General features: G+C 34.6%; 1 protein-coding gene across 1 annotated transcript in view; it reads right to left on the bottom strand.

Annotated features, from left to right (window-relative positions):
• timeless (timeless circadian clock) overlaps positions 1 to 13,639 on the bottom strand; it is a 95,871-nt gene that overhangs the window by 24,338 nt on the left and 57,894 nt on the right. Inside the window, exons 12-14 of the mRNA XM_058791393.1 lie at positions 13,317 to 13,420; positions 12,952 to 13,121; positions 5,113 to 5,232 (exon numbers count right to left, since the gene is read on the bottom strand). Coding sequence (XP_058647376.1) covers positions 5,113 to 5,232; positions 12,952 to 13,121; positions 13,317 to 13,420 — 394 coding nt within the window. The remainder of the gene's footprint in view (positions 1 to 5,112; positions 5,233 to 12,951; positions 13,122 to 13,316; positions 13,421 to 13,639) is intronic.

Here is a 13,639-nt window from a genome sequence, read left to right as displayed (position 1 = left end):
GAAAAAAAAAAGTCTTTGCTTTTTTAATTAACAATGTCCTCCAAACTGGTGCATTAGTTCTTAGGATCCAAGCCAAAGGAGACTGACCATTTCTCATGTATGTGAAGTTTTCCCCAAAATAATAAAAAGTTGTATAAGTAAAGTAAAATTACTATTAATATTACTTTCATTGGAATAATACATGCATATCAAAATTATTTAACTTGAATATAATGTTTTCTGTCTATTGAAATTTTCCATATCCACCCAGAAAATCCTTGTGTATACAGTAATAAAACAGATGGACAATAGACTCCTTTTCCACTGAACAAAAACTACAGGAATAATCAATATCTAAATTAAATCTCTCTGACATACTTTTAACTGGATATATATACCATGTAAAATTTTAAATGCCCTTTTACTTTATCAATTAAACGGTATATTTCACAAATACTCCAAGCTTTATTCCAATTTATATTTCTAAATACATTAAGCTTTTATGAGTAGCTGTATCACACGTTATGCCGCATTTAAAATATTGCCTCAGAAGAATCACCACAAGCTCTTACAAAATGCATAACTTGTTGAGGTATAGTGTCAAATACAACAGCATACTCTTTTGGCGTAACTGGAAATCCAAATGTATCCAAATATTCACTATAAAAGATAAATTACCATTTGAAATTAAAAGTTGTCTAACAATTTTCATACCAACTTTTACAAAAGACAGATCTATTTTTATATTGAATATATCTGTTATTCCACATATTTATTTGGTAAGTACCAAATGAGAACCAAACATCATTCCCCCACTAACTTCCCCAAAAAGTCACACCTGCTTCACAAGCATGAGACTCTTGAATAAAATAAAAGTCTGCACCTTTGCCTTGTCAATACAAAAATAAAGATTTCCTTTTCAGTTGGTTTCTTATACATCTGGTATTAATCAAAAAAAAAAAAAAAAAAAGAACCAATCAAAAAGAAATTGACCTGAACAATAACAAAAGTAAAAAGTTAATGTCTCCCAAGTGCACTTAGTAACATGTAAAATTTAGCTCAAAAAGATGACTATATACTTCTGGTAACAAAATATAAATGCAACTGTATTATACAAACATTGCTGACTGTGACAAAATTTCTAACCTTCCTCAACAGAAAAGCACCACTCGTTCCACCACCTTGGCTGGACTCCACAAATGCTCAATGCTCACAAATGCAATAATCATGCATGCATGATGACGTAGGCGGAAGCACCAACCCAGTGTTTACAAAGCAAACGTGCAAAGAAAGTCAAATAACCTTTACAAAAAAAAAAAAGGTAAAACAACAACGTCGGATGATTTTGAAGTTGGAGGAGCAAATGAGGAGTTTTTCGCCCTACCCTACTTTTTTGAAGGAAGTACACAGACGAACAACTAACCGCATGTGACTTTTCCAACGTGATTACACATGCACATTGCAGAGCTAGTGCAAGACGAACATTTGTGGTTAAAAAGTATATAAATACTTTGTTTTTTTAAGAAAATGACTGATTGTTTCGCTAGATGAGACCCTTATTCCTCAGCTGGGATCGCGTAGAGCCCTTTGAAGCTGCATTAAACTGCAATTTGGACATTCAACCTATTGGCCACCATTGAAGTCCATTATATGGAGCAAATTCATGGAATGTTTTCCTCAAACTTAATTTCATTCCAACTGAAGAAAGAAAGACATTAACAATGACATGGGGTTGAGTAAATTATCAGGAAAATTTCATTCTGGAAGTGAACTACTCCTTCAAGGTGATCCTCCAGTGTTGAAAAGAATAGATGTGACAGTACCACCATGAACTTGTAAACTTAATGCAAAGAAATAGAGTAGTATACTTGGTTATGAAGGACATACGGTTTTACTTCATTGTTGTATGACTGTATTTATGTAGCACCGTGGTCCTGTGAGGCACGACATTTCGTTCCACTGTATGCCCCCACATGTAGCGGAATGACAATAAAGCTAAACTTGACTTGACTTACCAAGAATATTACACATTTGTTGAATTTAATCAAGGGTGTACTCATTTTTGCAAGCCTTCATTTAAGGAAAATCGTGTGATTTACTTATTTTACAGATATTGAAAACATTTTTCCATGTTATTTTGTTTTGGATTAAGTATATCTCTCAATTTAGTCGTATTCCCATGAATTATAAAAATTAAGTTATAATTATTAAGAAATAGAACTTTATGTTCAGAGAGGGTGTACTTCAGAAATTTCCGGATTTGAAATCGACACCCCTTAACAAGTGTCATCGTTGTATGTAATCAAGAAGGTGTGTTCAGAACAGCTCATGTCTGTCCATCAACCACAAGACAATACTGCTACTGGATAAGGATGTTGAGTAAGACAAACTCAGGCGTTGTTCTGTCAGTGGATGTAAAGTAACTAGACCACGAAAAACTTTGCATAAGCTTCTTAAAGATCAAAAAAGGTAGTTGGTAATGGACCAACTACCGCCGGTGGCGCGGTGTTGTGTATATGTATATATATATATATATATATATAAAATTCTGAATGGCAAAAATAAATGAGGCTCAATCATCTATTAACAAACGTGCGTGTTTACTTTCGCACTTCCGTCAGTGAACACTCAGCCTGCAAAACACTAAAATAAATATCAAAGAAATACAGTTTAATAGGAAAGTAGCCTTAAATAAGAAAGTTAAATACACCCTGTCTACCTCACACGAGCGGCGCGGCGAGAACCCATTATAATCAGTGATGCTGTCTACACTAGATGCGGCGCGATACAACACAATAAATCCCTCACAGTAAACTGCCTCGTCCTATTTATGATGTACTGACACAAAGGTCAAATGTCCTGTAGACAGACTCAACCTGTTGTGCTGCGACGCGGCGTCTGGTTTAGACACGGTTCACCGTTCCCCACCAAGCAAGCGGGCGCGTTAACTCCTCGTCTGCACGCGCTCTCTGTGGAATAGGAATCGTGGCATATGTTGCCACATTTCTTGTTAGCATCTTCCATTTACCGCTGTCTCGTTCATATTTGACCAGTTTGGAGAAAGCCTCACCAATACAAACCTGACCAGCTGGGCGTTTGCGATCATGTGAACTTGAAGACGCTTGTACAAACGCAGATGGGTGACATGAATGGAAATGATTCCAGATCGGCAATGTAGTATTTGGTTTCCCAAACAGGTCCATCGATTATCACGAAATAAATTTGCTAAATGCAGAATAAACTGTATTTTCCTGTGCTCAAACCTGCCAATCTAAAGGAAATGCCGTGCATGGCGTTTGAGGTAATTAGTGAATTAGCATAGATTTATAGTCAAAATAAAACAATCTGCAACTGTATATTATTACACTTGTATAAAAAACTTTGTATTATGCTTGTTATAGAGTGTGTGACTTCACGTGCACTACCACCGGTGACAACAGACAACCGCGGTGATAACTGACCATCGCGGTGATGCGGTTGTCACGGCGACCGTCACAGCCCTAGCGACAGCGGCAAGGGACCAAAACTCCCTCTGTGACAGAATGGAGAAAAAAACCTTGGGAGAAACCAGGCTCAGTCGGGGGTCAGTTCTCCTCTGACCAGACGAAACCCACAGTTCAATTCCAACCGCAGCCATGTCAGATTGTGTAAAGGGCTCATCTGATTCCCGTGGTCTTGTCCCGATGGAGCATTTTAATTTATAATTTAATGTATTTGTTATATTTGTGTTTTATTCATTATTTGAAGTTTTTCATTTATATGACTTATTAATTTGCTATAATTGTAATGTATAGTTTAATGCATTTATTGTTTCTCGGTGTATTTTTATATACATTGTAGTTTATATACATTTAGGAGTAGGGCTGTGGTGGTTAAGGAATTTCCCTTGCGGTAATTTTGAGTGGCTCAATAGTGCGGTATGCGGTATTACCGCATATATATATATATATATATATATATATATATATATATATATATATATATATAAATAATCTGTGTGTGTATGTGTTATGATGTAAGGAGGTCATATTCAGAAACCAATCAAACCGAAACTAAATCGCGTCGAAACAGGAAGTGAAGTAAACAGAAGAGAATGACAAAATAACGGTCCACATAAAACATAAACCTGACAATAAGATCATTAGTATATTGTTAGCCTATATACATACAGTTAGTTCTGATCCTCGAATCTGACTGACAAGATACTTTTTCTGTTGACATTTCACCTGCGTGTTCTAGACGGGCTGTCAGTCAGTGCAGTTTAATTTTTACGCCACAAGGTGGCGGCAAGAGACTGTCTTTGAGTGAGCCTTTAAACCGTTCATTCAACTACACATTCAAAAGCGCTGATTCATTCAAAGATTTGTAATGAAACATGCTGTTTAAATCATTTTAACTTTGAGCGCCACTTTTAAAGGCTCAGGGGCCAGTTGCATAAACTTAGCCTCTATGTTAAGACTGTGTCTTAAGAACAGGTTTGACAAACTAGCAGTTAGCAAAGGGGTAATTGGTCTTATTTTTGCATTTAACTTAGACTAATCTACAATTTAATGTAACTCAATTTAAAATATTATGGCCAGTCTCAAATAAAAAAATTTGATGACTAACTTTTAAGACTAGACTTAACCTTTTATGCAACCGGCCCCAGCTGACCAGCAGAGCGTCGATGCTAAGATCTCAATCAAAATCGATTAAGGTGAAGGCTTTTCAGTCCGATCGAGTCGTCAATCCGATTACTAACGGATTATTTGTTTGCATGTAAACATAGCCACTGAGCGGTCACTAATTTCAGTTTATCGTGATCTCAGAAAATTCCATTAACTGTGCTTAAGTCTGTGGTCTCCACCAGCTTTAAAAACAGCTAAGATTTGAAAATCGCCAAGTGTGTCCCAGGCCTAAGATGTTCTTTATGCTACTGGTCTTTATTTCTACTGATATGATTTTTTTATGACGTAATTAATTGATCATGTACCATTTTAATTTGGTGGCCCTGATATTGTATGTTTTCACTGTTTGTAAACTTTATGTATTTTAAGAGGATAATCTGCTTAAAGGCTTTTTAATTTTTTTAAAAAAAAATTTTTTTCCTTGACTATTTGTTAATTTAAAAAAAATAATAATTCTGTAACTCACCTGAAAGCCAGATGTTCTGAGTTCTTCAGACACTATTTGCCATGTCTGCTCCAGGTCTTCAGCTGTGGGCTCTGTTTGAAGGGTCTTCTGGCTACATTTCCTTCGTTTCACTCTTTTTTTCTAAAGATCACAAAAATAAATTTATTTGTTGCAAGTAAAATTTCATCAACACTATACCACCCAAAAAAAAAAAAAAAAAAAAAAAAAAAATTGAAGAATGATGGGCAATTTAACTGCTCAGGACAAAGAAATGACTCCTGAACAACAGTTGTGGATCATTTGTGGACAAATTTTGTAAACGTGTTGTGTAAATTCACGCAATCAGGTAGTACTTAAAAAGTGCATGCTTTTTTTTTTTTTTTTAAATGATAGAAATAACATTTTGCAGATTCTGCAAACACTTTTGTAAATTCATTGTCATAAATATAGTTAGTTCTGTTCCTTGTATCTAGACAGGAGGCCTTCCAAATGTTTTGATAAATGAAAAGTATCAGCACTGGGACTTCTCACTGTTTATACCACTCAGCTTGTCTCTGCACATTGTAGACATACTATCAGTTTGTGTATTTGTGGTGGCAGTTTTCCAGCAAATTCAGACATTATGCCAGTAGATGGCAACAAGTGACTGCCTTTAATAAATGAATGAATGGTCCAGTGACTCACTTATAATTGAACTAATTAATATGCAGGGCCAAGAGATATGGCTGATAATATGACATGCAGCCAAACTTAACCAAAACAAAATAAAAATAAATAAAAATTCCACATTTACCTGCTTGTCTCAGTGTCAGTAACACATTTTTCCTGTGTTAATGTCAACGTTTATGACATTGACTGACCTCAACATTTGTAGTCAACATAACCTGATACAAAAGCTTGTGCTTTTGATTTTTGCACAATGAGTAACACCGTTGTAAGTGCAATTGAAAACAAAGGATTCACCAGCTTTTTGCATAGTTTAGAGATGTCAGTGTTGTCAAGTCAGTATATACAAGTTTTTGTGACTATGTATGCATTCCCACCACCATTTGCAAGAAATATTAAAAATGGAAGGATAACAAGGCAGTTTACAGGGGACAAGGACACTGTACAACAAAGCCAAAAACACACTAATGGAAATCAGGACTCCCAAAAGGCTCTACTCTTGAGAAGCTGAAAACACATTTTCAGCCAATGACCCTGGGTCGACGTGGAGAGACCTACAAAGTCTGACCAATTACAAAACACCACCTCCCAACTCGGATCACACCCAACAACTGGTTGGCAAATATATTCTACCGCAGGTTTTAGAAGGCTATCAACCAGCCTATTTTCCCCTCTGCCTCCATTTAATTCTTCTTTCAGCAATAAAGATGTTAAGGGCTTGTCCCCCTCTTGCCCTGAAATACTGTGCAGACAAGCTCCCATCCTTACTACATCACTGGAACTGAGCAAGGTCCCATCATGTTAAGCAATTCACTATAATCCCTGTTCCCAAAAAAGATTGCATCTCAGACCAGTTGCCTCATTAGTTACAAAAATTCTTTAGGAGGATGGTTTACCATACCTCAAAGCCATTACAGGCTGGCTGCTGGTTCCCTTCCAGTTTGCCTATAGACCAGAGGTGGGCATTAACAAAGTATGTTTACTCTATTATTAATTTACTTGAGTACATTTTTGGAAAATTTTTACTTTTAAGAGTAGATTTAAATATGTGCACTTTTACTTACATTTCTAACGAAAAAAGAACATAAGTAAAAGTGTACTTTTACTTCACTACATTGGGCGATGCTCCTCTCATTACTTAATTTTTATACAATACATGTTAAGAAGTGCGTAATTTAAGAACACAGAGAACAAAGACCTACAGGCAATTGAAGCTAAATCTGCAAATTCTACTGTTTGTCTGCGATGAGGATCTTTATTAGTTGAACACAGTGTGTGCTGTCTGTGAAGTATTCCACAGGTAGGCTATACACTCGATTTCATTTAAGCAATACTTTGTAGCGGCAAGTTTTTCATCAGGTGTCTTTTTTTAATGATATGATGTCATTACGTTGCTGTCTTTCTGCCAGCTAATCGCTGCATTGCTGATCATGGTTTTGAGTATCGCTACATCTGACATTTTCAGGTAACACAAGAACGCGCAGTAATCTTAGACAACTTAATCCAGATATTTTAATCAAATCTGCAAATTCGTTTGAAGAACCAAATAAGCCAGAGATCATTTATCACGATTAGAAGATCTGGCATCTTTTAAATCATCGGGACAAGTCTGGCAAGCAAACAAAAACATTTACTAGCCAATAGCAATTCCATTCCCAAGGTGTGCTTAGAGGGTTGAGGAAACATGCTGAATTTCATGAATTTCTGATGCTCAACAGCAATGTTGTCTCCAAAATACTCATAGACCATTAAATGTTACCTTATTTTTTTTATATCCAAATAATATTGAAAATTCTCCTATTAAAATAAAGACACAATATTGCTGGTTAACACTATAATTTAAGTAAACTACTGTAGATAGATTGAGCAGCTTACTAAAATAACCAATATAAGAGTAACCTGAAAGACAGTTGCTTTAAATGTATTTTGACCATTTGTATGTTTTTTTACATGGTTCTTTACAATGCTAATGAACAATTATCAACAGTAAAATGCTGTAATTTAAATGTGAATGTAAAATGCCCTGCTTTGCATCTTTACGGTTTACTGCATGTAATCTTCTCAAACTAGTTTACTGTAATTTGACAGAATCCATCTGAAAACTTCGTTGCCAGACTGTTTTTCTTTTTTTAAAGTGTAAACTTACCTTTTTGGAAAATAACATTTTATGAGAATCATTTTAACACATGAACCAAAAATAGGTAAAACATTTTGCTTTGAGCTGTCAATTGATGATATATAAAAAAATTAAATTAAATTAAAATGAAAAAAAATCACATTTTTCTGCAAGTAAATTGTGTTAATAAATTTGGGTCACTCCATCAAATCGTTGCCTTTTGAGTCCCTAAGAAATAATCAAACACAGAAATTATATAACAAATTTGCAATTTAAATACATAATACCATGCCTTCTTTCATCAATATTACATCAAATTAAAGTCAATTAAATATCTTAAATAAGTTAAACAGCATTTAGGCTGATGAGGGTAAGGTTTTTGGCCTGTCCCTCACTCTGATTTTTCTTTTTCAGTAGGAGTTTTAATTTGCAAAATGATATAAAAATCACATTTGCATATTGTTCTAAATACAGTCTCATTGTTAAGCAATGTTTTTGGCATAAGTATACACTGTTTCTATAAAATATAAATCATTTTATTGGTTTTCCCTGATTTCATGTCAGCCCTGTTACCCTCATCAAAAAACCCTTGTAAGATAATGGTACATTCAAGTGACATCACTTCTAGGAGGTTGCATCATCTCTCAACCAGGATTCCAACACTTAAACACAAGCACTCCTCTCACTCTCTATAATGTTCTATTTTTGATGATTTATGAGGCTTGACTGAGGGGGGACATCATGCAGTGTCAATACTGTTAACATTTTTTAAATGTCAATTTAAACAATTATTTATTACATTTAATATAATCAATTTCTACAAGTAACAACCTTTCAAAGTGTACAGCATGTGCTTTTGTGAACTTGACTATTAGCTAGCAATTAGCAAATTAGTTTGAAATCGTCAAACCTGTTACTGTCAGCCCTGTTACTTTTCAGAGTAACAGCCGGTTTTCACACGTGGGTAACAGGGATGACACAGACAGTCTTTAAAAACAGGATAACACTTGATCTGTGTAAAATGCAAACATGTTTACCCTGGGTGTATTATTGAGCTAATGCCTATATCATTCAGTGTGGGTGACATATGAGCATCAGTTATATTTTTAGTTATTGTTGGTTTTGTTACTATTATTGTTGTTAATGACCAGAATAGGACGATCAGTCCCCCCCCCCAATAACTCATTGTCAATAATGCATCATGTAAATTCAATTACAAACAAGAGCATCAAAATGACTGCAGACCCTCGCCCCAGACTTGCAATGTTCAAGAAAGTCAAACCAAATTTCAGCATCAAGATCTTGATCTAGTTTCAGATGATCACAGAAAGACCCAGATCTGATCATTTTCCTTGCCCAATAATTGAACCAGATCAGTATATATTAAGTTTTGTGAGGGGCAGTGGCATAGCAAATAACTCATCCCCGGGCACATATGTAAAAATATTTTAAAATGTTCCAAAAATATTTCTAAATTAACTTAAAGAAACAACCACTTTGCCATTAAAAACTGAAACTTAACTATTCTATTGGCTGCAACAGCAGCGGTGTAATGGGGAAGAGAGAGAAAAAAAAAGACATGGGGGCTCCAGTCGGACTCGGGCTGGGCTAGGGCCTGAGCTTCTCGGGTCATGGTTGGGCCTGTGCAGGGCTCTATTCGTTCCCTCATTTCAATTAAAAGTTCCCCCTCGGCTCGGCGGGCCCCCAATTTGCCCAGGACCATATGCACCTGCATACCCAGACCCCACGCCCCTGGTGAGGGGACACAGACAGACAGATGGAACGCATTATCTAATTACAATAACATGTAATTTGATAAATCAACAATGAACTGACTTTAACTGAAAAACTGACTGTTTACTAAGTAAGTGCAAAACAATATAATGCAATTTAAAATGTGACCATGGACCACAAAACCTCAATTTTTCGAAATTGAGACTTATACATAATCTGAAAGCTGAATAAATAAGCTTTCCATTGATGTATGGTATGTTAGGATCAGACAATATTTGGCCGAGATGCAACTATTTGAAAATCTGGAATCTGAGGGTGCAAAAAAATCAAAATATTGAGAAAATCGCCTTTAAAGTTGTCCAAATGAAGTTCTTAGCAATGCATATTACTAATCAATCCATGAAGATATTTAGCAAATTTCCTACTGTAAATCTCTCAAAACTTAATTTTTGATTAGTAATATGCATTGCTAAGAACTTCATTTGGACAACTTTAAAGGCGATTTTTTCAGTATTTAGATTTTTTTTGCACCCTCAGATTACAGATTTTCAAATAGTTGTATCTCGGTCAAATATTGTTCTATCATAACAAACCATATATCAATTGAAAGCATACTTATTCAGCTTTCATATGCTGTATAAATCTCAATTTCGAAAAGTTGACCCTTATGACTGGTTTTGTGGTCCAGGGTCACATATGTGCAGTGTGCTGAAGAATGTGTGTCCTGTCATCCCTGTTACTCTGGTCAGTCCTGTGTGGCTATGACGTCAATCCTGTTACTGACATTAATCTCATAACATTTTTTAAAAATTACACTCGATGCAGCCTTCCAGGTTTTTCCACTACAACTTCAACTATATTTTATTTTGGAAAAAGCCCTTTTTACCATCTCTCTTGTAGAAATATTTATTTTTCTTAATTGACATGTGGTCAACCTCCAAAATTAGGATGTTCTTGGTCATCCATTTTCAAAATTTGAAAATCCCAGTAAAGGGAGAGACTAAAATGCTGCTCATATGTGAGAACTATCACATAGTTCTAATTAAATTATAGTGTATAGTAGGGGTGTAACGGTCATTCGGTTCGGTACAAATGTGTACAGAACAAATACAGCATTGTTTTACCCACTGCACGAGTGGAACTTAATTGGAAAATTCCAGTTTTATATATTGTTACTTCTGATAAGAAACAAAGTCTCTTTTAAATTACCAATTTTTTTTCAGAAAATTAAACAGTAAATGCCATTTTGCTTGTCTTTGTTGTGGCGTGAGAGATCGATGTATAAACACCTCAGCTCAAACAGCAGTGCAGAGCACGATCATCCCTTCCACTTTACTATAGTTTTAACAACAAAAATAAAACTGTAAAACAGCTTGTAAAAAAAGTGTCACGTAGCATTTAATTTACCTCACGCAAGTCATCAGTGTCTACAGCTCATTAGTTTGCTAGAGAAATGAAGTCTAGTTAAGAGCATTTCGCGAAATATTGGACTATATACTCATTTTACTTTACCTTATTGATGTCTTTATTTAATGTATGTTTAAATACATCTGTTATGAAACAAGCTATGACAGCCACTGTGTAAATAAGTTGAGTTTTGATTATTATATTTAAAAATAAATTGTAATTAAATTTAAGTTTGGGTTCTGTTGTTAATTAGGGCTGCAACAAACGATTATTTTGATAATCGATTAATCTAACCATTATTAGAACGATTAATCGACTAATCGTCAATTATTTTACTGATTAATCAGTAGACTTTGATTATTCAGCTTTTGCAATTAGTTAAAATATTGTTATACATATTCTAACATATAAAGGTCACTTAAGCTTTAGAAAATCATATGTAATTACAATTATTATACAATTAATTGGTAACACTTTACAATAAGGTTCATTGGTTAACATTAGTTAACATGAACAATACTTCTACAGCATTTATTAATATTGGTTAATGTTAATTTCAGCATTTATTAATGCATTTATAAAAATCACAAGTTGTGTTTTTTAACATTGGTAAATGCACTGTGAACTAACATGAACAAACAATGAATAACTATTTTTATTAAGCAACATTAGCAAAGATTAATACATGAATTTAATAAATGTATTGTTCATTGTTCATTCATGTTAAATTAATACATTACAATAAGGTATCATTTGTTAACATTAGTTAAAGTGTTACTAATTCATTATACAAATAGATGTATTTGGCACACAAAATGAGATGACAGACAGAGACACTCTCTCTCACCATTTAATTAGCTACATGGAAAAGTAACACATCATTCTGCCTAACATCTCCTTTTGTAAGTGATAAGAATCAAAAAGTGATGAGATGCTTTGGATAAACTATTTTATTCAAAACACGTCTTAAAATAGCCTACCTTTTAGGGTTATGATAACGAAACAGTCCTGAGCTAGATCAAGCTTTGATTTCTGTAAAACAAACTATCACTTTGATTAAATATTTTTTCCCCACTAATAAAAACATTTTATCATTAGCTAGCTCCACACTGGAGAGCTGCTTTATTTCAGAAAATCAAGTTGTAATTCTAACTGAAAGCGACACTGACTCTGGGTTTTCATGTTTAATACCGTAAAGCGGCTTGATTTAAGGCTATCTGTTGCATAAAGAACTATATAAATAAACATGATGTCACCGGACTTTACTTGAGTACTGAACTGCAGAGTTCATGCAAACATCCATATCGTTGTAATCGGATGCATTTTTAACTGCTGCTTTCACACTGCTGTCAGTTTTTGTTGTTTATTTTGTTACTGAGAGGAAAGCGCGCAATATATATTTACATATTCATCAAACACCACTCAGGTTCGGGTGTGTCTTCTCTTGAATTGCATCCAGGAGGGATGAATTACATTCTTGCGCTACAGCGCCACACTGGTCGAACCGCAGTATTGCAGGCTCTTGCATTAGGTAATGTGGTAATCGGTAATCAATAGGTAATCAAACGATTACTCGACAACAAAAAAAATAATGTCGACAATTTTTTATTGTTAAAACATATGTATTATTTAAGCTGTAAAAGTTGTTCCCATTAATGCTTTCAGAAATGTTTTAGGGGTTACGCTGATGCTCATAAAATGACATGTCAAAAAAAAAAAAAAAAAGTAAAGTAGAGTATGACGCTAGGTCATGGCTCAAGGGTATGCATGAACTACTTCAAATTTCACCGAAACCTTGAAATGTAATGTAAGTCGCTTTGAACAAGTCAAACAAAAGTATTGATGTCAATAAATGTACATTTCTTCCCCCATATAATTTTAACTTAAAAGTAGTTCAGCTTATCCAAAGCTAGTATCAAAGCAGTCTCAGTTCTCACCTGTACTACCAGATTGTTTCGACCCTTGCAGAACCTCTCCAGCATCTTCAGAAACAGATGTGTGGACTCCACCAGATCTCTGAGAAATGAGTGTGGCTGCATTCGCTCATCATATTTACGTAAGAGAGTCAGAAAAATCTCCCTGAACTCCATCAGATAAAAGATATTGCCTGCACCAACCAGAAGCAAATAAGTGACAGAAAGATGGCTATACTACCCTAATATGAAATTAAACTCAGAGGAAAAATAAACATTTCAAACAGTGGCAATGATCTAATCTATTACTTTAACATAATAGGAGAGAGATAAAAAAAAAAAAAAAAACAACAAGTGGGGGAAAATAAAAAAATAAAATAAAAACTTACTCTTTATTACATTGGAACTGTGTTGGATGTTTTCATCCTTTGAGCGATCCATTTCATTTACTGTCAGAAGCAGTTCCTGATACGCCTTCAGAGCCAAGTGCATCCTGGAGACAGAAAATAACAGATTCATATTAAAAAGGGTTTACTTAACTAAGCTGTATTCATTTTTTTTTAATGGTCAAATATGCATATGTTGGTTCTTATGGTTCAACAAGATTATTTATTTACATGGAAGTTATGTTAGCAAAACTAAGGAAGACATTTTTAATAGCAATTTTTAAATCAAAAATGACTAAGCAGTTTCCTATTGTCCACTTCACTTT

The sequence above is a fragment of the Onychostoma macrolepis genome, chromosome 11 (assembly GCF_012432095.1).
Source record: "Onychostoma macrolepis isolate SWU-2019 chromosome 11, ASM1243209v1, whole genome shotgun sequence".
Classification (NCBI taxonomy): domain Eukaryota; kingdom Metazoa; phylum Chordata; class Actinopteri; order Cypriniformes; family Cyprinidae; genus Onychostoma; species Onychostoma macrolepis.
The sequence above is the reverse complement of the archived record's forward strand: the minus strand, read 5'-3'. Positions and strand labels throughout refer to the sequence as shown.